Source organism: Protobothrops mucrosquamatus, unplaced genomic scaffold (assembly GCF_001527695.2).
Source record: "Protobothrops mucrosquamatus isolate PMUCROS unplaced genomic scaffold, P.Mucros_1.0 scaffold_56, whole genome shotgun sequence".
In the NCBI taxonomy this organism is placed as follows: Eukaryota; Metazoa; Chordata; class Lepidosauria; order Squamata; family Viperidae; genus Protobothrops; species Protobothrops mucrosquamatus.
The window spans coordinates 410,051-435,361 of record NW_015386132.1 but is presented as its reverse complement, the minus strand read 5'-3'; the positions used below and the strand labels follow the sequence as shown (position 1 = coordinate 435,361).

Sequence of the window (25,311 nt, the reverse complement as noted above, 5' to 3'; positions counted from 1 at the left end):
AGAAGCAACTAATGCTTGGCAAAAGAAATAATAAATCATATACAAAAGGAATTGGGGCTTCAGTGATGTGCATCACAAGAAGCAAAGACTTGTTCAGTAAATATACGTTGTATTACAGGTAGTCCTTGACTTACAATCATTTATTTAGCAACCGTACAAAGTTACAATGGCACTGAAAAAAGTGACTCGGGATCAGTTCCAATACTTCCAACATGGCAGCATCCTCATGGTCACATGATTAAAATTCCCAGTGCTTGGCAACCAGCGTATACATATAACAGTTGCAGTGTCCAAAATCATCCCTTCCAACCGTTCCAGCCAGCTTCCAAAAAGCAGTCAATGGGGAAGTTGGATTCGCTTAATAATCACATTATTTGCTTACCTATAGTGATTTACTTAACAATTGTGGCAAAAAAGATACAATAGGTCACAATTAATTTTACAATCGCTTTGCTTAGCAATGGAAATGCTGGTCCCAGTTGGGATCATAAATCAAGGGCTACCTGTATGTGCCATTTTTTTCCCCCTAGCATTTTCACACAAGTTCAGATTCCATCTTTTTAGGATCAAACTAGCACTGATCTATTGGTTACAACAGGAATTAACCCTCCGGCTTATTGTCTGAGCCTGACATCATGGCCTGAGACAGAGTGGCCCAAGTCACCCAACTGGCTTACATGGCTAGGACAGTATGGAACCTATAGTCTCCTGGTTTCTAGCCTGCTGCTTTAACCACTAGACCAAATGGCCTCTGTAGTATGCAATACAATGTGCAATATAATGTAATTGTATTAATTGATTCTTTGCCGGGCCGTGGCTTGCTGGCCACTGGGCCACGGAACAAGCTGGATACTGCATGCACATGTGTGTGTGCACTCACCCCCCACTCTCACTAGCGCCACCGCTGCTACGCAAACGGGACGCCGTGTGGCAAAAACAGGGCACCACATGGTGAAAACGGGGCAGTGCTAGTAAGATACTCGCAGTACTGTTTGTGTGTGCGCGCGTGCGCACGTAAAATGCTTCCCTCTCCCTTTGCCTCCAATCTACCAACCAAGAAAGGTTGGAGACCTCTGCTCTAAAATGTGATAAAAGACAGCATGGCTGCCATATGCTTCATAGTTGGAATAGAAATCATGCTAATAGGAGAAAAACTGCACCTAACCTTTTAGAAAATATTTCTTATAGCTAATTGCCCTATCATTTCATCATCTGTTCAAGAAGATTATTTTTACAAGATTTGACTGTGCATGATTTCACTATATTAGCAAGAGTTTACTTCAAGCATTGGAAGCTTGAAGTATCCAATAATTTCTTGCCCACAAGAAATTCTTTATTTTAGTGTAAAAGCAATTATCATTTACAAATGTGTGCTTGAATAAAAGGGTGCCTGGAAGACAGGACTCTTCAGTGACATCTTGCGCAGGTGCGATCTCTGTAGCTTTCTTCACCAGACTAATTGTGCAGTTCTATAATTTCCTAAACTGTTTTCATGTTCTTCCCGTCTCTTCTCCCCAGAGGCTGCCCCATTCTTCCATCTTTAATGATTCGTAGTACCATTGGCAAGTCAGAACATGCACAGCCCATGGTGATATAAGACCAGGAGATGGCAGGACTGTCAGAGCCCAGGGATCCTCCAGGGGAGGGCACTTTGGAGGCTGGGGCATTTTCTATTTCGTATTTGGCTGGCAACCGGCTGAACCTAGACGTCTACCCTGAGAGCTGCTGCTTGTTCCTCAAGCTGCTGGAGAGCAGGAGAGAAGAAGTTGAACAGGTGGAGTTCTTGAGGCTGAACTGCAATGAGGACCTTATCACTTCCACCCTGAGCAGCCTTCCTGCTTTGAGGGGCTTGAAATCTCTTGTGCTCAAAGGTAACGGCGTGTTTATCTGGCCGCTTTTGTTCAGCTCCTTCTAATGTGCTCTTTCAACAGTTTCTTCTTCTGCCATGATGGTTCATTTTGGTTCATTTTCTTGTAGCTTCTAGGAATGGTCTTGGACCAGTTCCTTCACAAAGTTATGTGGCAAGAGGCATGTGCATTTGTTTAGATGTTGTTCACATTCCTTAAAAGTGGCTTAACTTGCAGATAATGATGTGAAAGATTCTAGCCTTAGTGTTCTTCAATGGGAAACACCCACCCACCCACCCACACACACACACAATTTCCTGCTAGATTTTTTTTTGGCTGGTATGGATTACCACTGCAATGATGGAGGGTTCTCTGTTAGAAGGTTGCAATTTGTGATAGCATTCCTGTCAAACACAGATATTTTCACAACTGAGAGCATGCAAAAAAATACGAAATCAATAGAGCTGATTCCTCTGGCTTCTGTCCTCCCAAAGTTTATATGAATCTTGATTTCATAATCATGCAGCATAGTCAACTCATTTTAATAGTTGTGTAAAATTTCTAAACTGTTGTGGAAGACATATTTTTTCACATCTTTCATCTTTTTTTACAATTTTCATTGCATAAAACCAGCAATATTTTCTGTAATGTTGCTCAGCATTTGGAGGGGTATATATGTTTGTAAAATCACAGTAGATAATGTTTGATGCTGTTCTTTAAGCACAATGTGTCTTACTTAATTCCCCTCCGCCTTTCATTTGTGCAGAGGAGATTTCAATATTTAATTAAGTCTGGAATCTTTATCCTATTTTCCCTAAAGGATAGCCGTGGCAATCATTAGATCTTAAGTCTGAATGTATATTCAGAGAACTACACTCTTATTTCTGCACAGATTATGTACAAGTTAAATCTGCAAATGTAGAATCCTATTAAAGTCAGTGTCATACAACTCAGTCATATATATGAATGTGAGCCTAATATTTTTGCCTACTGTGTAAGTGAATAGCTAAAAAACAACCCCTTAGAAATGTCATTGTTATTAATATACTTATTAATAATAGTGAGTTAATGCTGAATATAAACCAGATAGCTCCCTCTTCTCAATTGCAGCTTCCCAGTTTAGTAATTTGTATCATTAGAGAGCTATTGGAGATGGACCAAGAGGCCCAAACAATGGTTCTATGTGCCCTTTCTGGTGTTCAAGGAGAATTTAACCATCTCTGTCTTGGCCTTTTTATTACCAATGTACCCTGAAAGAAGCAGGAGAACCTTGCCAAATATTCACTCACTACAGTTGTATCATATTGTTGTATGCATTCTTTAGCTTCCTGGGCATTCCTTAAAGTTTCGTTCTGTATTGCAAATTATTTCAAGTAAGTACCATGTCTGTAGGAAGTTGTTGTGGTGCAAACCTCCTCTTTCTTTTTTTTTTCTTTTTTTTTTTTACTTTTTCAGGTGGACACTCTAGAGATGACATTGGTGCATGTCAGAGAGGGTTGCTAGCATCTTTGCCACAAGAGTTTGGGCAGCTACAATGCCTTGCTCATCTAGATCTCAGCTTCAACAGCTTCGCAGTTTTACCTCCCTCCATTACTAAGCTGACCAGCCTCAGTTTTCTCTCAGTCAACCACAACAACTTGAAGAGGCTGCCTGAGGACTTTGGCCAGCTTGGCAAGCTGACTTTTTTCTCTGCCATGAAGAACCAGCTCAAAGGTCTGCCACAGAGCATTGGGGGGCTGGCAGCACTGCAGACACTGAACCTCTCTGAAAATGCACTGGAATCACTCCCTGAAGAGATTGGGAACATGCACAGCTGCACTGAACTTGATCTCTCTGGAAATGAATTAACAGGAATACCCAGTTCTCTTGGTAAGGTGTTTTGTTTACAAATTTTTTTTTTTAAAAAAAGGATATGGATTCCTTATTCTACTTTCTGGGAATAAGAAGTACCCTAGGTTAGGAAAAAACACTGACTGGGGAGACTGCGAAGCTTTAACCTGTGGGTAGAAAGCTGAGGTTAAAATTATAATAATCCATTTATGGCATTTTTGCAATCATCTATAATCCTGAATATATAATAGACTAAGCCTGATTTGCTTGGTACATTTATTAATTAGATGTCCTTGTATGGGTATATATCCATTTTAATCTACATGCATAGTTCTTTATACCATTAAAGGAGAATATTTTGTAGCTAATGGTTGAATTGAGGGGTCCTTGGTACTCTCCAAGTTTGCTTGTTTTCTTGCAGACGTTTCATTACCCAAACTAGCTAACATCATTGCTGGTGATGTTACCTAGTTTGGGTAATGAAACGTCTGCAAGAAAACAAGTTCAGAGAACACCAAGGACCCTTCATAGTTCTTTATAATTGATGCAGCAGTATGAATGTAAGGCTAAGAAATCAAGAACGCAGTGGTTGGTTGGTTGGTTGTTTTGTATCTTTAACAACTAGATTGGGATGGGTTGGCATAAGACTCCTGGTGTTTTCTAAAGGGATTTGTAATCTGTAGAGTTTAAGAGAAGTAGGTATATGTATGTATTTATTTGGTTTTACCACGGCTAGGTTTTCTTTCAATTTTTAATCTGCTTTGTGACCTGCAGCCAATTTACAGTCTCTGCAGCAGCTGCATCTTCACAGCAATCTTTTGACAACTGTTCCTGCCTCCCTTGCCTGCCTACCCCACTTGTCCAGACTTGATCTGCAGAATAATAGGCTTCGAAGCATCCCTCCAGAGATCCAGAATTTTCCTTTTGTGCATCTCCGGGGCAATCCTCTAGGAGAACTGGAGGTGCCTCTGCAATCAGGTAATTGCTTTTTTCTGCTTGATTTGCCTACTGAGCAGCTGTTCTCTGGCACTTTCATCTCATCCTGGGGAGAGAGCATCTGATCAACTATTTTGGCTGCCACAAAATGTTGTTGTTAAATGCAGTCCCCAAACTGAGGACATGGTCATTCGTCATACAAAATATATAGTAGGAAGGCATAATTGGAAAAATCACTTGAATTTCTTGTTGGTATTAGTTATTTGTTCCATTTTTTTTTTCAGCTGCCTAGTCAAAATAACTGTTTGGAATATATACAGCACTTAAATAAAACTAACTATAATTCATAAATCCTCTAAACAGAAAAATAAAAAAACAAGAAAGTAGAAAACAATTTTAACAAACAGAAAACAATTCCAAAGCAAGCTGAAAATTAAACACCCCAGAGCTGAAAGGCAATAGAAAAAAAATTAACAGGGCTAAATAAGCTACAATACATGAAAGACTTTTAATTTTTCAAATTAAAAGATTAAAGGTTTTTGAAATGTCTAGGGCAGTGGTTCTCAACCTGTGGGTCGGGACCCCATTTGGGGTCGATCAACCATTTCATGGGGGTCGCCAAGCAAGGCTGTCCGCCATTTTTTTTTGTTCGCCATTTTTTTCCCCCTTTTCCGGCGGGTGCCTTACCTCCCTTGGGCTGGGCCAGCTGGTGGTCGGCCTGCTCCGTCTCTGCCGCTTGCCAGCTACGCCTCGGCCGGCGCAGGGGGCGGAACCACGCATGCGCGGCGCTCCCGGGCAGGGAAAGTCCTTGACTTACGACCGGTTGGGTAGTCCTCGACTTACGACCAGTTTAGTCCTCGACTTACGACTGGTTTAGTCCTCGACTTACGACCGGTTGGGGTCGCGGCATTAAAAAGGTTGAGAACCACTGGTCTAGGGAATAATAGCAAGTCATTTATAATATGTCAGAAGAGCAGAAGAGTTTTATAATAGGTTAGTTGAGGAGGATATGTTCAGTTGGATAACTACTATAGAAAAGGTCCTTTTTCATGTGACTCCCTTTCACGTCTCAGATGCAGCTATGCTCATAAAAAAAAGTTGCATCACAGGCATCAGTTATAACATACTTATTATTTGTCATTTTTTTATTCATTTCTGTTCTTCCTTCTGGGAGCTCAAAGTGGCTCACGTGAAACTCTCTCCTTATGTTTTTCCACAGCAATAAAGAGAGATTAGGACATGGACAGGTCTCCCTAGATCAGTGGTGGCGAACCTATGGCACGGGTGCCAGAGGCGGCACTCAGAGCCCTCTCTGTGGGCACACGTGCTGTCACCCCAGTCCTAGGCCTTCAGATGGGTTTTATAAAACCTTTTTGCTTTAGGCCTCTGCTGCCGTGTGCAAAAAAAAAAAAAGGTTCAATCGGTCAATTTCAACTTCTCGCAGGAAAAAAAAAGATCTTGCAAAGTTGGAATTGATTGATTGAACTTTTTAGTCCCACCCAGTCGGCCATTACCACTGCAGCCACGCCCACCCAGTGGGCCACACCCACCCAATTGGCCACACCCACCCAATGGGCCACACCCACCCGGCACTTGACGATGCATAAGTGGGTTTTGGGTTGCAGTTTGGGCACTCAGACTCTAAAAGGTTCACCATCACTGCCCTAGATTATACTCTGGTTCTCAACCACAGACTAAAGCAGGGATCTTCAAACTCGGCCCTTTTATGACTTGTGGACTTCAACTCCCAGAATTCCTCAACCAGCTTGCCTGGCTGAGGAATTCTGGGAGTTGAAGTCCACAAGTCATAAATGGGCCAAGTTTGAAGACCCCTGGACTAAAGGAAGTCTTTTGTTTTCTTGCAGATGACTCTAGTTCAGAAGAATTGCAGAGAGTGCATCTTAAAGCTGATGAAGACAGGTATTTCATGTGGTGTTTAGCTGATATCTTGGTCAGGTGTCCTCCTAACTCCCCACTGATTTAGCCTACCTAGGCATCCAATACAAGCCATAATAACATAACAAATAATGCAAATTGCAGTCTTGTCATTTAAGCTATGACATTTGTGTGTTTTGTGATATAACGTCCTCCCAAAGATACCCCTGATAGCATCCATATTGTACCCAAAGTTTTTCTTAACCAATCTCATTCATTCAAATATGATTTTCTCAGTATTTAAATTCTCAGCTCATTCAAATTTTGTTTTTGAAGACTAAATAATTGCACAACAACTACTAATGGTTGAGCTTGTGCAATGAAACTAGGCATAGCTTACAAAGTGCCATCCCTGGGCAATTGTCATGATATTAGCTGCCTGGCAGGATCTCCTCAAGCTTAAAATTTGCATTCATGTGGGAAGGAAGAATGGGAACATCTGAGGAGGTAAAAGAGTGTCATCTTATTTTGCTATCTCAGCAAAGCATAGAAATTGTGTGTGGGTGTATATTTTTCTTCGTTGTTGTTATTGTTGCTTGTCCAGAAAGCTATGCATATTTCCTGAAGATTTAGGGAGAAAGAAATTATAACTAAAATTCCAGCTCATTTTTTGCAATCTTGGTACATTCTTTGATCATGATTGCAGGAACTGGCAACACAGGGGTCTACCCTGTTTAGCCCGTAGCCTTAAAAAAAAAACCTAAATTCCAGATGAAGCAAAGACAAAAGAGGTTGGACTCCAGCATCCTATGATCCACAACCAAATGTGAAGCATTGTTGTGGTTTATGGAAGTAGTAATCCATCCACAATCATTTTTTTATTTCAACTCTTCCATCTCAGCAAGAATGGAGATTATAAAGACATTTTGTTTCTTTTTGCACTTTCAAAGCTTTACCGTGACTCCTGAAGGCTGCCACATTTTCTTGGCTTGTGGCATTCAACTCCGTTTCCCACGGGATGCTACAACTATTCTAGTAACTATTCACTTCCAGAAACGCTCCCCTGACCCTCTTTGGGTGAAGCTGAAGCACCATGACATCCTGCTAAGTGAAGCCCTGGAACTGCAGCCCCATGGGATTCATTTCCAGCAGGTAAGCACAGATGAAGGTTTAAAAGATATTAAGCTGGAACTTTATCAATTCTCTTGTTCATGTTAGTCCGCAGATTTACAGTTTGCAGACTAACATGAACAAGAAGGAAAAAAATACGCAGAGCATGGCTTCTGGAACTCTTTACAATCGTTATTTTCTTCTGTGTGACTAAGTAATACGTTTGCCTTCTCTGAGTGTGATTCTGCTATTTCCTCTGATTGAGTCTGTATGTGTGCACTAGGAAGCGGAAAACAGGCTGCATGCCTAGACTTCACTTAGGACAATCAGCAGCATTTTGAGCTATTGCCCATCTTCCTCTCCTTCTAAAATGATTTTTCTTCTCCATGATCCCTGGATGGCTTTAGTCATTTTCAAGCTCAATCTTTCTTTGGATAGTTTTTTCTTGGACAGAAAAACATACAGGGTTCTGAGGAGCTGTACATCCTTTATTTCCATTGGGTTGTTGCACTGGGTTGCGGTGAATTAGTTGCTTGTTAAATAGGCTAATGCAGGAGTAGGCAACCTCGGCTCTTTTATGACTCATGGACTTCAACTCCCAGAATTTCTGAGTCAGCTATGAAGTCCATGAGTCACAAAAGAGCTGACGTTGCCTACCCCTGGGCTAATGAGCTGGATCATCTGATGGGCTCTTACTGAATTTTGAGTTTACAATAATATGGCTTTTCCCTCTCTCCCTCCCCACCACTCAGACACTAATCCAGATTAGAGACCTGGAATTTAGGAAATTAAGGGGAAAATGTTGTTGAATAAGTGCAGGCTGTCTGACTTTTGCTCAATGTCCCAGGAATTCTCCATCAGTTATGCAAAGGCTAATTGTAGTAATAGAAGAAATTATTTCCTAATTCAGAGAGAATTGGTTAGGACAGAGTTGAAACTAGGCTTCTCCCATTTTAGAAAATCCACCAAAAATGTATTCTTTGGGGTATATATGGAATGATTAAGCACGTGGATGCCTGCAAACAAAATATTATGAAATTACTGGGAGTTCTCAAAATTACTATAAGTTACAAAATACGATCATATCACTAGAACATGTAGCTAATTGTCTAGAATGAAATATCCCTGTTAAATATCCCTGTTTCTTTGCTAACCCCCTAAATCTTGGCAATGACATTCCATGCCAGGCTGTGATATACACTGAGCAGACTTGTTAAATAGGCTGCCTGACTTTGTTGTGTGGGCATCCATGTGAGGGAGAAGAGGGCCAAATGATGACCTGCCTGTGCCAATATCATGCATGCCATAACCAGAATGCAAATATATAATTATAGCCTTTGTGTGATAATATCATTGTACACATGCTATCATTTTGAGAGATTGTGGATGCTGCTGTTTGCAGCATCAACTTGATCAACAAGTTATGGGTGGAAAAGGATATTCATTCCTTTTCCATTTAGTATGAGGTGTAAATCCTTTTGAAGCATCATCTGTGAGAATCTGTAACTTTTATATATGGACAACTGCACTTTTGATGCCATAGTATGCTGGCTTCCATATGTTCACATCCCATTTCCTATACTGCCTTATTAGTATCATTTTTCTGCTCCCTGAAGTGAATCTTTCTCTTGCTCCAGATATTGCAGAGCTTGAGTAAGGTTGTTTCTCTGGGGTGAACTTATGGACACCCTCTCTTCTATCTTGGCATGCTAGGAGGTGCGGATCTGGATGCCCTATGCTTCTCCTCACAGCCTGAATGACCGTGAGCTCATAATTCGAACCTTTGATGGGCAGAACTGGAGTGATTTGAGAACAAAGGTGAAAGACAAAGGCAAGGTATGTTGAGGATGGTTCTAATACCTGTTTCTTCACTTGTTGTTTCTTCCTTGTGTCGAATGAGTGCCCCTCATTTGAGTTCCTGCAGGAACTTGACACGTAAATTCTGTCTGATATGAATGATCTCTTATAGTTTAGAACAGTTTCTCAATCTCAGCAACTTTAAGAAGTGTGGACTTCAACTCCAAGAATTAGGGACCCCCGACTCCATTGGCTGTGGCATTCCAGTCTGCAGTCTGTCTTGTGCCCTGGGAGTTGCATTCTGGGAGTTGAAATCCACACTTTTTAAAGTTGCTGAGGTTGAAATACACTGGTTTAGAAATTATCAAGCTCTTTGGTTAGCTTTTAAAGAAACATTCAGCATATCTGATTTCTGTGGACTAGTTCATATATAAATTCTTTGAAGAAACATGAACCCCCTCATGTGCTGGGAGACAGATGCCCTATTTTTTATTATATAAAGCTGATAAATAAGTAATGCCATTCATCCTAAGAGCACCAAGTTGAGGAAATCAAGCATGAGCCCTTTGTCCTTCTACTTACCTACTACGACTTATATGTCACTGAGCATCTTACATTTCCTCTTACAGTAAAAAGGGTAAAATACAAAAACAAAATAATAGCATAACTAATGAAGAAACTTAGGCTACTGAGAACTAAATCAGACACAACTCAGGTTACACTAGGTCCCCTCCCAGGGTCTTCTTTAAAAGCCAGATTTTAAAAGCTGTCCTAAAACAGCCAGCTGGGGACTAGCCTGATCTCGCTAGTAAGCCTTGAGTTATGATCTGCTATGGTAGTGAGTGGGTGTCCGTATCTTTCAAGTACTTCCGTATGTCCTGAAGGTTCTATTCATTCTTCCACATTCTTGGACAGAAGCGTTCGGCTTGCTGCAGCGTCTCTCACTTCTCCTGGTTTTTGGTGGTCTCACGCCTTGTGGAGGACAAATGCAAAGTCTCTCAGGAAGGGGGCTTGCTTTTTTCAACTGTTGATCCCAACATTAAAGTGACCTTTCCTCCTGGTGTGACCGGGGAGACGAGGACAGTGAAGCTTCAGGTAAGGAAGAAGCCGCCCACCCAGCCCATCCAAACAAATACAGATAAACATTGACTCTGAATAATCCAGACTTCCAGTAAAAAAAAAAATTGCCTGTGTTACAAGATCGAAAATCACCTGGTTCAAGTCACACAATTTGGATCATGTGAATTTAAAGCTATAAAGTTAAAAAAAAAAAAAACAGGTCCTGAAATATTTGTTTAATCCCATGTTTGACTTTTATAGCCAGCCCTCAATTTTTTTTTTCTTAGTTAACCCACATTGCTAATTTGTGAAATCTCATTAGGGATGTTGTTTAATTTCAGCCAGGGAGGATGGTGAGACTGCAAATAATCAGAGCCTGATTGCACTCTGCAATTCTGTGCATATTTTAATATCTTTATGGAGAACAGTATATGAGAAAAGTGGGTATTCAGTTTTTTCTAAAGGGTTCTAGTTTTCAGATCTGCACAGCCAAAAGAGAGATAAAGTTCAGGTTTACAATAAGTGCCTCCAGTGCTTGTTCAGGGCATGCCATTTTTCCAGAGTCTCTGATTCATTCACCTTCTCCATCCAGCTCTGTTGCTGCCACATATTGTTTCTTCTTCTTGACGTTCATCTCTAAGACAAAAGATTAGCTTACGTAAAATGTGTGCTTGTTTGTGCGTATCACATTCAGAATAAAGCATACTATTTGCCTGCATTTTGTAGAACAACAGTTTGGGTCCTTTGCAAGATTTATATTTTGGTGGAGCATTTATTTGCTGTTGCTTTTTTTAAACGAGTCTCTGAGTCACCTGAACAGTGTTTCAGTTTCTGAGTCGTCTGTCAGAAATGAAAGGTGCTGGCCATGCTTAATTTTAATGCCATAAATATTTTTTTTAAAGTTTCAAAACCAAAGGCTACCACTTCTTCCCATTCAGCAAAAAATATTGACCCAGACAACCTTTCTCTGCTTGAGAGGATATTTTCTTGTCTGAAGATTAGGAACACTCAAGATTTACAACAAAATCAAGGAATTGCTGAGCTGTCTCTGCTTTTACTTCTCTGAGGCAGATTTGAGAATAACTGGGAAGGCTGGCCCAAGAGCCTGCACAAGGATCAAATTGAGGCCTGAACCTGTGGCCAGAATCCAAGAGGTTTCCTGTTTATTTTTTTCCAAGGGTATCCCTTAAATTCTGTCAGATTCCTCTCCAGTAAGTCTCTTTTGGTTGTGGGAAGAGGCCTTAAGAGATTCTTCATGCATGGAAGCCCACACACTCTTGAATGGGCCCAATTGTCCTTTTCTTTTTCTTTTTTCTTTCAGGTGCTTCCTGTATCAACAAAGGAGCTAAGAGAGATTACTGGTGATACTGAAACAATTGCCAGCCCTCTCCTTTGCCTCTCTCAGAGTTCCACTGTGGACTTTCTTCAGCCTGTTAAAATTCAGCTTCCACTGCCTCCTGGTGTCACAGGTTAGTTTCCCAGTTTTTTGGTTTTTTTAAAATGTTTTCATGGGATGGGAATATTTCTTTAAAATATGCAGCTCCCTGAATTTCAAGAGCAGTTCAATGCCTTGATACAGTTAAATGCGATTTCCAGACCATTTATCTTCTGCGGAGGAAATTAGGTTAAGTTCTTAAGGATAGGCATTGCAAAAGTTTAGGGCAGTTTAGCTCTATCCTGTGGAACATTCATTGTTTACATTTGGTCAAACTGTCATAGTCCTTTCCAAATCTATCTCATCAGTGACATAAGCCAACCTCCATCCCCTCTGATGCAATTATAAACTGAAAAGAGTTCAACCTTTAAGTTTATGGCTAACACCTTTTTATTTTTTTCTCAGGTCTAACCTTGGATCGTTCCAGAATACATTTGTTGCACAGTGACTGGGCTGCTCAGAACTGGAGTGACATCACTGATCAAGTGATACTGGAGTTCACCCACCTCTATGCCTTATTTGAAGTAACACACTTCTCTTGGTTAGTGGGCCAGAGATCATAATCTTAACTTCGGTAGCATTTAAGTGGTTGTGGACTCTGTGGCTAGGCATCATTTGGGCCAGCGGTTTTCTTTCTATGGTAAGCAGCAAATGTTCTCAGCTGGCCTTTACATCATATTTACAACAGAATTGATATGCATTTGGAGCATTTTTCTTGACCATAAGAGCTGAAGCCCTGCTTGTACAGTTGTTTCCAAAACAATTTGTCTGACATGGTATAGAGCAGGGGTCCCCAACCCCCGGTCCGTGGACCAGTACCAGGTCATGGCATGCCAGCAACCGGGCCACACAAACAAGCAAAGCCCCATCCATGGGATGCAGGCAGCACACAAAATCACACACTCTCCGGTCCATGGAAAAACCTTTCTCCACAGAACCGGTCCCTGGTGCCCAAAAGGTTGGGGACCTCTGGTATAGAGTCTCCTACATGAGCTGGGGGTTCGACTAGAAGACCTCCAAGGTCCCTTCTAATTCTGTTATTCTGTTAAGTGATTGGAAACAAGCCGGTCCCACATTTTGCCAAGATTGCTTCTTCTTTAGAATGCTTCAAAAGTCCTGGCATGGTGGACACCAAGCAATCCAGATACAGGGGGCCTTCCTTATGCAGGGCCTCATTATCTGCAGTTGCTAAGCAGAGACCAGACCTCAATATAAATATAAAGGTTTTTCCATATCTGAAATTTAGACTTTGTTTTTGTTATTTTATGCGTGTAATGGCACACGGTATTTGGTGTATGTGTAATGTACATTTTAAAAATGTAGCGTAGCTGCTGTATATTTGTTCCTCCTCCTGCATCACATTTTACTGAGTCAGCCTGGGGACCCAGGCTTCATATGGCTTTTCATAGCAACTGACTTTCTCTGACTTGCTTAGCTATGATGGAGGGAATCAACCAATGTGCACCCACGTGGCTCAAGCTGACTTCTCTGCTGCTCAGAGTCAGAGTCTCTTGATCCTGCTATTGAATACTCACACGGACTCCAGAACTGTCCACTTCCTGCTCACTGGAGCAGCACCAGCTATGGTTGCCAGCACTGTGGTTGGAAGCTTTGTAGAGATAAGTTTCTCCAGTTGTGGTGAGGTGTGAACACCCTGCAGGTAATACTGGTATCCAGTAGTAGCATGATCAAGGGACACTTCCACTGACATCATAAAAGAACTGTGCAAACTGGAAAAGCCGATATGAGCCACGTGGCACAAGTGAGACAACTCCCTCCATCACCTACCATGACAAGTGGGGTAAAGATGAAGGTAGAGAGCTGCCACAAGGAAACCAGTGGGAAAAAGGAGAAGGATAAACAAATACAGGTATATTGCACAGACAGTTTTTTGGGAGGTAGAGAACACTTATAAATGCCAGAACCCAATGCGTAGTTCCCATTGATTCAAAGTCCCATTGGCTACAGTACCTTTATGCATAATTTTATGCTGGAATAGAACTTCTCTTGAACAGCAAAGGCCTCATTTGTTTCCATTTTGTTTATAGAGTTGAACTTTTCATCCTTGTGTTTAGTGGATGTAGCCACTATGAACTGCATCTCTTTTCCTGCATGTCATTTCAGACTATTCTTTTTTTTTAAATGGCTCTTCTGATGAAACTTAAATAGGTGACCCAAATAGCTAATTTGGTATAATGGTAAAGGTGCTGGCCTAGAAACCAGGAGACTCTGAGTTATAGTCCTGCCTTAGGTACAAAAACCAGCTGGGTGACTTTGGGCCAGTCATTTTCTCTTAACCCTACCCTACTCTTGCAGGGTGGTTATTGTGGGTGGTTATTGTGGGGAAAAAGAGGAGGAAGGAGTATTACATATATTCACCGTCTTGAGTTACTCATAAAGTAAAAAAAAATCTAATGAATACGTTCTTTTAGTATAAAATAATTCATATCATGCATTTTTTTTCCATTCATGAAGCAATTGTTTTAGCCCTCGTGTATTCATATTTTTAAGTGGTTGACTTTATCAGGGAAGACCTGGACCAATCAAAATCATTTTACAAATCTCCCCGTCTCTCCAGGTACTGGTTATGGTGCACCACAAAAGCCTACATTGGTGGCTTTGCTAAAGAAGTCTATAAAAGATTGCGCATGTACCAGGTGAATTTCATAGCACTACAGAGAAAGAAAGATCCAGAGCAAGTCTTGCTCCAATGCCTCCCAAAGCACAAGGTGGGTATTTCTATGTGTGTATGAGTACACCCTGCACATCCCTGCATGTACAGATGCATACATTTGCCCATTTCATAGGAAATGAAGCTTGTATTCTGCAAACACAAAGTTGTTCTAGCATCCAGAGTTTTAGAAACAGGAATATAATGAGGAATAAGTTGGAATAAGTAGGAGTAAGTGAGGAATGTAGCTATCTCTGAATAATGTTTCCTTCATTTAAAGCTGAACTTGGCCTTTAAGTGTGTGTCTCGGGCCAGACTTATAAAAATAAGATGTAGAACCGAACGAAACAAAATTCATTTGCAATTACATGATGTACATAATCATATAAGCAGCTTTTGGAGTTCAAATGGAAGATCACAACTCCAAAATGCTTCAGTTCTAGGGAAGGATTTGCAGGTTTCAATACATTTTAGGAGAGGTGAGATCAGCAAACATGGAGGGAAGAGAGGAAAATTATTTGATGAAAAATTTCATTAGATTATTATTGGATGCTGCACCACTTGGATGAGTGGGTATTAGGTACATTGCTTCAACTTTCTATGAGCGTATACTTTTCTGCTGTTCCTCAGACCAGCTTCCATTGCCCTGACTCCTTAAAACACCAGCATATTTTTTTCCAGTCTTTTGTGGAATTGTTACTAGTTATGTGAGCTCATATCAAATGTATTGCATTTGAGCAAGCCTCCAGAGGCTCTGTTCCTTGGAAACCTGAATCTTCCCATTGCAGTGGTACAAGGATAAAGAAATGAGGATTTTAAAAATAATGTTCCAGTGTCTTTACTCCTTTTTGATGGTCTTTTAGGTGGATCCTGTTTTGAAAAAGCTCCTTGACCGATATCGAGGCCCTGAGCCATCCGATATTGTGGAGATGTTTGAAGGGGAACAGTTCTTTGCAGCCTTTGAACAAGGCATCAGCATTGATGCAGGTGAAATGTCAAACAGCTTGCCTGTGTTTACATATGTATGCCTCCATAATTCAAGTTTAGTCCTGCAATTCCAAATCAGCTCATAACAATAACAATAGCACTTATATATAGCACTCCATAGTGCTTTACAGCACTCCCTAAGTGGAGCCGGTAAGGATTGAACTCCTGGCTGTGGGCAAAGTTAGCCTGCAATATTGCACCTTAACCACTGCGCCACCAGAGCTCATCTTAAAAGAACTAACAAAAGACAGAATCAGTTGCACAGGCAGAACCTGGATGTATCTTAATCCCACATTATATGGTGTCGTACTGAGGCCTCTATCTGAAAAACAACAAATACAAGTTCTCCTGCCTCTGACTATATAACTCCCTTCCCTCTGCGCCTCCACCCCACCCTGGGACTATTTCCTAATTTCTAATTTATGGATAAGGATGAAATTCCTTTTCTGAATTTCCCAGGAAAAGTTTCAGTTGATTTAAACTATTGCAGATCAATGTTATGTATGCATTCCCCATTGCTTGAAAATTTCAAGGATAGAGTCCTAGGATGGAGGACCCATTATATTAATGTTAAAAGGCCTTTAACTGAAAATGGCTGGTTTTGCCGCCTCAACAGATTCTTTCAAGTGACAATTTAAGTAATAAATGTGGGATACATTATATCTAAACCATATGGTTTGCCAATGAGTGGCAAAATTTACAATTTACTTTGAGACTGAGGATGGGGGAAAATGAAAGTTAAGATGACTTAGTTTCAAAATTCTGTTTCTTGTGGGACAAAAACTTGTAAAAAAAAATTTAGTCTTTCTAACAGCCTTCCCAAACCTATGGTAGCTGAGAATTTCAGAAGTTATGTTCCACCCCATTTGGAGAACAACTAGCTGCGGGAAGCTATTTTATAAAAATGAGATTATTTGTGATTTAAGCCAATTGAATTATTTTCTCAAACTTATTTCAGACCGCCCAGACTGCATTGATGGAAGGATTTCATTCAACTTTTTTTCTCATTTGAAAAATGTGAAGGAAGTCTATATTACCTCTGAAGTGGACAGAAACAGCAAGCCTGTGAAAGGGCAGGTACATATGCTTCTCCTCTTGTCCACAGTAAAACTCCCCATAACAGTTTGTACCCCAGTTAATTAATACTAGCATATCAATTCTTTTTCCTCTTTGTCTGAGTCCAGTGGCATAACTTATTTATATTCTCTGATTCCATAATTCAAAAGATGAACGTATAATTTTGATTGTAATACATTGTAATAAATATTATCTTCCAAATATTTTGTAGAATGTGCTTCATGGATGGCTGACGTTCACAGTTTAATCCAAAGCCACCTTATCTCAGGATTTTTTAAAAAAGTATCTTTTTAAGAGGGCTATTCCAACTGTGCAGGCTTTATGTCAAAAGTTCTACTGCCCAGGATGCTTTCTTCTGGTTCTCATGTTATTATTTTCCCCTTATATAGTCCCACTGTCTCTAGTATTAAATGCTATAAAAACTCAGGACTTAAGTACATGCAAAATGTTTGTTAAGCAAATCCTTTTCAGCTACTTTGCAAACCATAACTAATTTCGTACACTACAGGGATCATAACATGGTTTATTTGTTTTTGACTTATTGTTGACACGAACACAGCTGATTATTGCTCATCTCAACAGCTCGGTAAGCAAATCATGGCTGACGTGTGAGCCTTGTCATATTTCATAGCATTTAACTTAATACAGATTTAATTTCATTATTAAGCATAGTTAAGCTAGAGCTTACAAATTCATAGTTTGTAGGAGCAAAAGAAGAGAGCCAGTTGTGGCGTAGTGGTTAAGGCACCAGCCTAGAAACTGGGAGACCTTGAATTCTGTTGTTTTAGGCACAATGTCAGCTGAGCAACTTTGGGCCAGTCGGCCTCTCTCAGCCCTGGGAAAGAGGCAATGGCAAATCACTTCTGAAAGTGATTCAAGAAAACACAAGAAAGATTTCAACATTGACGAAGGTATAAAAGAAATGTTTGGGGGAGGGGAGGCAAAAGAATGAGCAGAGCAAATCCCAGGTAATCAAAACCATAGCAATAATTCTCAACAGATTGGTCTAATAATAGGCGCACGATAATATGCCGGGTCAGATTATTTGCTTTATATTCAGTTCATGCTAGAACCTCTACAAATAAATGCATAAGTAAGTAACCTCCCAAATGAGAGAACACCGACATCTCAACCAGCCGTGATTCTTTCAAACCCATCTAAGGCTGATCTCTTTTTGTAGGTTTCCTTTTATCGAGGAGATGTGCCAGAGAGCATTCCGGAAGAGATTACAAGGAGGAGGAAGGGCCCTGACTCTCATTGGCTAGCTACCTTGCCAATCAAGCTACCTGTAAGTGCTATTCACAAAGAAGAATTGACACGTGCAGCAGCTTGGATGGCTGTTCTTTTTTTCCCCCTGGCCTTGCAGGCTGGGAAGTGTCTTGTATAGGCACTTTTGTGTATGTAAGGCAGTCACCCCACGTTTTGCTGGTTTTCCCATTCCTTTCTCCACCTTTGAGACAGAATGATCTTAGGAGTAAGAGAGGAGAGTATACTGGGGGGGGGGGGGGAAGGCTGTAGTGGAAAGAATTGCTGCACTCACACTGCATTCAGTCCTTGAAGGAGTGCTTCCAGTTGGCCTGTGCAAATTCATTGGAACAAGGCCAGTAAGAAAGGCAGTCGTCCTAACGGGGTGCAAGTACCTTGGACCAAAATGCGTCTGATACTGCGGCAGAGCTGGCTGGATCAAGATTAATAAAGCAGAAAAAAGGGAGCGTTCTCCATATATCTTGAAAGGATGAGAGGAAGTGCCCTTCTGTTAAGCCAGTGTTTCTCAACCTTGACAATTTTAAGGCATGTGGACTTCAACTCCCAGAATTCCACAGCCAGCAATGCTGGCTGTGGAATTCTGGGAGTTGAAGTCCACATGCCTTAAAATTGTCAAGGTTGAGAAACACTGTGTTAAGCAATGGGTATTTATATTATATTTATATTCCTTCATTATCCCAAGCAGATAAAGCTACAGTGCATTACTGTTTTTCCTCTGAGAAGAGTGTACTGTTCAATGCCAACTTCTTGATGGCTGATCCTTGATATTCTGCAAAAGCAGTCTTGTTATTAAGACACAGCACAGATTGTCTTATGCAGTTACTCCTTTAATATTTCACATGAAATATCCTTTATATCATGATATAGCATTAGTGGACAGAGAGAATATTGATTGTTTTTTAATAGTTGCTTATTTATTTATTTTATTTTATTTAAAACACTTACACAACCACGCATCTTATACCAGAGTCTAGAATGATGGCTCCCAATCAAGAATTAAATAATAAAATAACCTTAAAACCATATGAGAACTATTAAAACCATAACATATACAATTTAGTTGCTGAATGTTAAAAGGCCTCCTTTGGGGTGAAACAGGAAAAGGTTTTGCTATTTTGTACCGACGTGTACTTACGTTTGATGTTGTTCATGTTATCAGCTGTATGAAACCATATAAAATATTTTACATAACTGAAAATGAAATACTTAGGAAGGGAGACTATTAAGAATAATTTGTACATAAGAGTTGGTGGTTGGAACTTGAAACATTTGAATGCTGCCTGACTAAAGACTAGATGAGGATTGTGTGCAAGGTTCTGAAAAACTATTTAAGTTGGTTATGTTTGCTTGGGAAAATAATTCCATTTTTTTTAAAAAAAACCTTTTGACTGCCAATCAATTATCTATTATCTATAGACAATTATCAATTATCTATAGACAATTAATACACTTTCAATAAACATGTACCAAAGTTGTTGTTGGGTTCATTCAGTTCAATAAGGGAAGCATGTTTTAATCCACTGGTTTCTTTAACTGACAATTTATAATAGCATAATGTGGGTTTTCGCTATATAATAATAATAATAGTAAAGTTGGAAGGGACCTTGAAGGTCATCTAGTCCAATCCCCTGCTCAGGCAGGAAACCCTATACCATTTTGGACAAATGGCTGTCCAGTCTCTTCTTAAAAACTTCCAGTGTTGGAGCATTCACCGCTTAACAGAGTTTAATAGAGTTTCTCTAAAATAGCCTGCTTTTATAAAGGAGAACTTTTCTAACGTTCAAATATTAAGATTTTAGCTGTTTTAGCTCACAAGTATGCACTTCTGATCGTAAGGATACTTTCTAATTTATAAACAGAAACACACTCATATTTTGATAGCAACTATGTTATATAATTGCATATATACTATATATTTAGCATAAATTCATATTCCAGGCCATTTCGTTGGTCATAAAATTCCTAAGAGATTAGATGTAAGCAAGAAGATGCCTACCTTTCATTTAGATAAATATTCCAAATTAATGCCTTTATTAATACCTAACCTTTTATTGCCCATTCCTAATTCAAAGTTCACTGTTACCTTCTTACTATAACATCAGTCTTTTCTACCATATCATACCTCCAGTTCACATGTTGACGCTTTCCGTAAGTCAAAATAAATCAACCTCTGTTAACCATTAACTGATAAGCAAAACTTTTAAGTATATTTTTGACCTTGAATGATGATTGACCCTTCAGCAGATTTCAGATAACTTCTGACCAGGAGAGTTTATAACCCATCATTACTCAAGTCTCTTTCTGGCTGAGGCTGGTAGGACCTTAATAAGATGGCATCTAAACCACCTTGTGTGTGTATAAGTTCATATATATTTACCAAAACTCATGGTGAACCAACTTGTGCCTTTATGACTCTTCCTTTAATATAATCTCTACTTTTTGTTTATGAAGTCAAATATCATTTTAATGTTTACTTTTTATGTAATTCATTTATGGTAGACCAGAGGACTATATTTTAGCTGAAGATATGTACTGTTTCTTATTCTCTTTTTGAAGAACTAGTTAATATTAGTGGGTAGAAAACTTCCTCCTTTATACTTTAAAGAGGTATCTTTGAACAAAGAACAGACTACATTGGCACAAAAGCTAAATTACTAATAGCAAAAGTTGTTATTTTTTTTCTAATTTTAAAATCAGAAGCAAAAACAAGATTGGATAAATGTTGTCCCAGTCAGCAACATTAGTGATCAAGAGGACAGAAGTTGGAAGTCCAACAGAACTTGTAGTCTTTTTCAACTGGGGAAAGGATGTCTTTCTCTAAATCCGTAGTAGTTAAACAAATTGCCAGAACACACCAAACCAGTTATGGTTTTTTTTTCCAGGACTCGATGCTGAATGGAAGACAATTGACCATAATTGTACATTGAATATGGTTCAATTTCAATATTTTATACATTTACCTGAAATTAATTCTAAATACATATCCATAACAGTGCAGTATCCATCTCTATAGAGCTAAATCAGCTAAATTTAAATGATGAGGGTAGTTGAAAGTTAGTTGAGCACACAAGAAACTTCATGCTAAGGTCAGTTCAACATGAGAATCAATTATCCAAAGAGACAGTGCTCTCTGATTCAAGATCCAAGACTGGACAGTCACAGTCACGTTTTATAACATGTCATGAATAACAGGATAATATGTTAATACGTGACAACATGTTATCTTCTGTTCTACCAGAAACTGAAAACTCAGGTAAACAAGCAGCCCACAACTCCAAATGGCTTCTCTCTTCCTCCTTTGAATTTGGGGAATGCTGAAACTGGCTACTTGACTCAGTCCAACCTCCTTGGCATTGCTGGACGCATAGGAGCTGAATGGAGAATCATTGGTTTAAACCTGGGATTGTCCTATCAGCAGCTGGAGCGGATACAGTATAACAGCAGGTGAGAAATGAAAAAACTGAAATTAATTCAGGAAACATGACCTGGAGCATCAATAATCCCGCTGCCTATATCCTCATTTTGTATCTTAGATGATAAAAAGTATTTTTTTTTCTTTTTGCCTTGGAATTGTCATACGATTCAGGAATTCTATTTTGCTTGTTTATTATGTATGATGTTTGTCCGACAGAATTTACATAGAGAAATCAGAATCAAAATAAAAATTAATTAAAACAGCAAATCGAAGGCTATAATTATAGAAAATTATACTGTTACGCATAGTTAATCCTCAAAGGCTCTTCGGAAGAGCCATCTTTATAATCTGCTTCTGAGACACCCTGAAGGTTGGGTCATCTGTCCTTCAAGAGGTAATCTACTCCATCTAAAGAGAACTGCTTCAGGCGAGCTTACCACTGGGGTGGAATGTCTCTGCAGGAACACAGGGCAAGGAGCAAGGCAGTTAGGGAGTTAACCATTACAGAAAAAAAAAATCCTTATTTTGATTTTTTTTATTGATTATGTGCCATTAAGTTGTTCTTAACTCTTAGCAACTGTGTAAATAAATTTTCTCCTTGATGAGCTATCAGTAAGCCGGACCTTTCCAATGGTGCACCTGTGGCTATTACAACGGAGCCTATCTACCTTGCTGCTGGTCATTCTCTTATCTTTCCCAAACCTGTTTCTCAGGAAGATGATCAAAAGCCAGAGAACACACAGACCTGGAATCAGTCAGTCTCTGAATCAACAGCAACTCTTGTCTTATTTGGTCGAGTCAAAACCTGTTTTCCCCCACCCAAACTCCAACAGCCTTCACATGCTGGGTTATGATATCCGCTGCATGTTAGGCTTTGGATAGAAAGGTGTAACTTAATATCATCTGCATATTAATGATACTTCATCCCAAACCAGCAAATGACTTCGGTCAGCAGTTTCATGTAAATATTGCACAGGATAGGGGAAAGGGAGACAGTCCATAATGAAGTTTTTTTGAAGGCTAACCTCCTTCTTTACCATAACCACCTGACTTCAGAAGCATCATAACATCATGCCTCCAAATCTCACCCATGTGGGTGATCCAGAAAGATACTGTAGTCAACTGCATTGAAAACCGTTGAAAATCCAGGACTATAGTAATAGTTATGCCACCCTTGTTCAAGCCCCACCACCAGTCATCTGTGATAGCAATCAATTTCTGTCTATACCCAGTCTGAACCCAGATAGTTAAAGTTGTGATAATCCATATTCTCCATAGCCCTCTGTAGCCTCTCAACTTTCTCAGTACCTTACATCTAGAAAGAAAACTTAGTTATAGTACAATGCTTGTTTAATTTTGTTGGATCTAGTTTTGGCCTCTTAATGAGTGGATAAACCTCTTTAAGGACTTCTTCCCTTCCCTTAAAGAAATATTGACTATAGCTTGAGTCCAATTCCTAGTTATCTCCTTCGCTATTTCAGTTAGTCTGGTGGGGCAAGGACCTAATCCAGAGGTAGTGGAGATAAGATCACAGAGGACTATCCACTTCCTTGGAATTCATAAGTTCAAAAACCGCCTAGATAATATTACCTCTGTCATCTCAGATGTTTCTTCTTCCACGTGCAAGTGATTTTATCTACAAGATGCTCAGCAGGTGATCCCAGCTATCTCTGACTAGATCTTCCAGTCCATCCTTCCTTCAGAGGGACCAGGACACTTTCACAGTGTGGCTGATCAGCATTTTGACTTAAATGGCTAGCATGGGGGGCACGCATGCAGTTGTTAACCAATCCTTGCAGGTTAATATTTCATGCAAGTACAACCCGTGGGGTTTACATGCTTTCCATGAGCACAAGTATTGCAACTTCCTTACCCCCAGGATACCCCTAACATAAGTTTGGCTTACTCTACTACCTTTGCCCTCAGGTCATAAAGATGTTTTTTCCTATTCAGAAGACATTAAACTGGGTTGCTGCTGAAATTAATGAGCTACTGATTACTGCTTTTTTTACAGGTGGCCATTTTATGCTGCCCAGAGTCTCTTGATAGCGAGACAGCAGCATGTACATTTAATAAAGAAATAAAAATAAATTAAAAAATTATGCCTTATCATGTAAATTGATAGGATCACACTGAAAGGTATTGATATTGATATTGATTTTGATACTTAAAGCAAATGAGACTTTCATATGATACAAACCTATTTTTTCGCTGTTGTTTTATTCTCTCCCCAGGGAAGATCTCCATACTCAGATTCTAGATATGCTCTTCTCCTGGGCTCAGCAAAATGAAAAGAAGCCTGACTGCATAGACAAGCTGATTAAGGCCATGCAAGATAGTGGCCGCCAAGACATAGCAGATGAGATCACCACCATCATTGGATTGGGAAGGCAAAAATATACCGAGTCCATCCAGAGGGTAGGCCTGGACCGGGAAAGTAGTACAGAAGATTCTGCTATTGCTACAGGATGATTGCTAGACAATTATGGATTAGTCAACAAAATAGGATTAATCAAATCCAGGCTATTCCTTCTTCAAGATTATTGGTACTGTCCAATTCTTCTCTTTAGTGTTTTGCTGCCAATTAGCTATGCTTATGTGCCACCGGTGGCTTTTACTAGATCCTTGTAAGCAGCTACTTGCAAGTTCACCTGGGATAAGTTAAGATTCCCAACTACGTTTTACTAAAGTTCTACTTTTTTAGGGCAAAAATGACTTTAAAATACATAAGGCAGACCAGTGCACAATACTTCCTATGGAGCCTAAAACTTTTTTGTTTGTTTGTTTGTCTGTTCCTTGTGGGTAGAACCTCTGAGTTTTGAAAGTGGGTCAACTGGGCTCTCTTAGGGATATGCACAGTTTAGAAGCAAACAGCACATTTTTCAATTGTTTTTTGATGTGATCCTTGGCTTTACTTCAGCACTTGGACCCTGCAGGACCTCTTATTTTGGGGGTTAAGAAAATACACTGTACTAAAACTTTGGCTCCTTCCTCTCCTAGGTAGATAGCTGTTCTTTTACTGATAGTGATAGGGAATTTCTGTCATGTTTTAAGTTATCTCGCAGCAGTCATGAACTAGGGGCTGTGCTGTTGTGATTTAACACAGTGGTCTTTCATAATTTGTTTCATCCTTTGGGATGTTATCATCTGTACTAAAACTGAATCGTTCTTCCACATTTTATTTTGCACCTAACCTATTTTTGTCAGGTACTTGCAGGAAAAAAGGAAGAGCATTGAAGAACATTAAACCACAAGAGTTGCTTCCAGCCCCACTTTGGTCCTTCTAAAATTTTCCTTTAAAAATAAATAAATACATAAATAAATCAAAATAAAAGCCTAGTAGACCATAAATAGACTGCACAACATCCTCTGACGAACGCTAGGACCAGATGTTGTAAATTACTGTATCTCTGACTCCACAAAATATATTAATGTCACATTAATGAATTATAATACTTAACCATTGTTATTTGTAAATTGCAATTTATGGCTTAGTATTATATATGAGTCCAATAATTTTGGTTTACTCAGTAGGCTGTGGTTAAACAAATTATGTCAATCAAGGTAATGTATCAGATCCAGGGCAAATTATCCCAGGTAGTTCCACAACCATTTATCTTGGATAGCTAAGACACAATCATGGCTGTAGTCAAAGTCATCTGATTATTAGGACAATTTTGGTTTAGGTGTTGTTGTTTTTTTAGATTTTTCTCCAAACATTTCTGCTTTTGAGTCACTTTATCCACTTTTAGCTAGGTTGACTAGAGTTGTGGCTAGAGTTTTATTGCTTATAAAATGTAAGGTTAAATTTAGAATTGTTCAGTTTTTTAAAATAATATTACAACGGTATATGTGTTGAAAGTTGATCTTGATGTTGAAAACGGCTTTCTAATCCTTTCTAATCCTTTTGTGTCACCGCTCAGAAATGAGAAGGCAGCTGTCATATTTCCATCCTTTCCTTTCTTACCCTTCAGCGTTTGCTTTTTGTTTCTTGCCATCCTTTTTT

The 25,311-nt window shown here is 39.6% G+C and overlaps 1 protein-coding gene across 1 annotated transcript; it reads left to right on the top strand.

Moving 5' to 3' along the window:
* The first annotated feature begins 1,524 nt into the window (after positions 1–1,524).
* On the top strand, positions 1,525–24,086 carry PIDD1 (p53-induced death domain protein 1). Its single transcript, XM_015811874.1, has 15 exons — positions 1,525–1,871; positions 3,303–3,716; positions 4,452–4,655; positions 6,479–6,533; positions 7,439–7,640; positions 9,312–9,434; positions 10,311–10,490; positions 11,776–11,923; positions 12,295–12,430; positions 14,468–14,618; positions 15,424–15,547; positions 16,506–16,624; positions 17,805–17,912; positions 21,129–21,334; positions 23,540–24,086. Exons 1-15 carry the CDS (start codon positions 1,607–1,609, stop codon positions 23,775–23,777), a joined length of 2,673 nt encoding a protein of 890 aa, XP_015667360.1. The 5' UTR covers positions 1,525–1,606; the 3' UTR covers positions 23,778–24,086.
* The last annotated feature ends 1,225 nt before the right edge of the window (positions 24,087–25,311 follow it).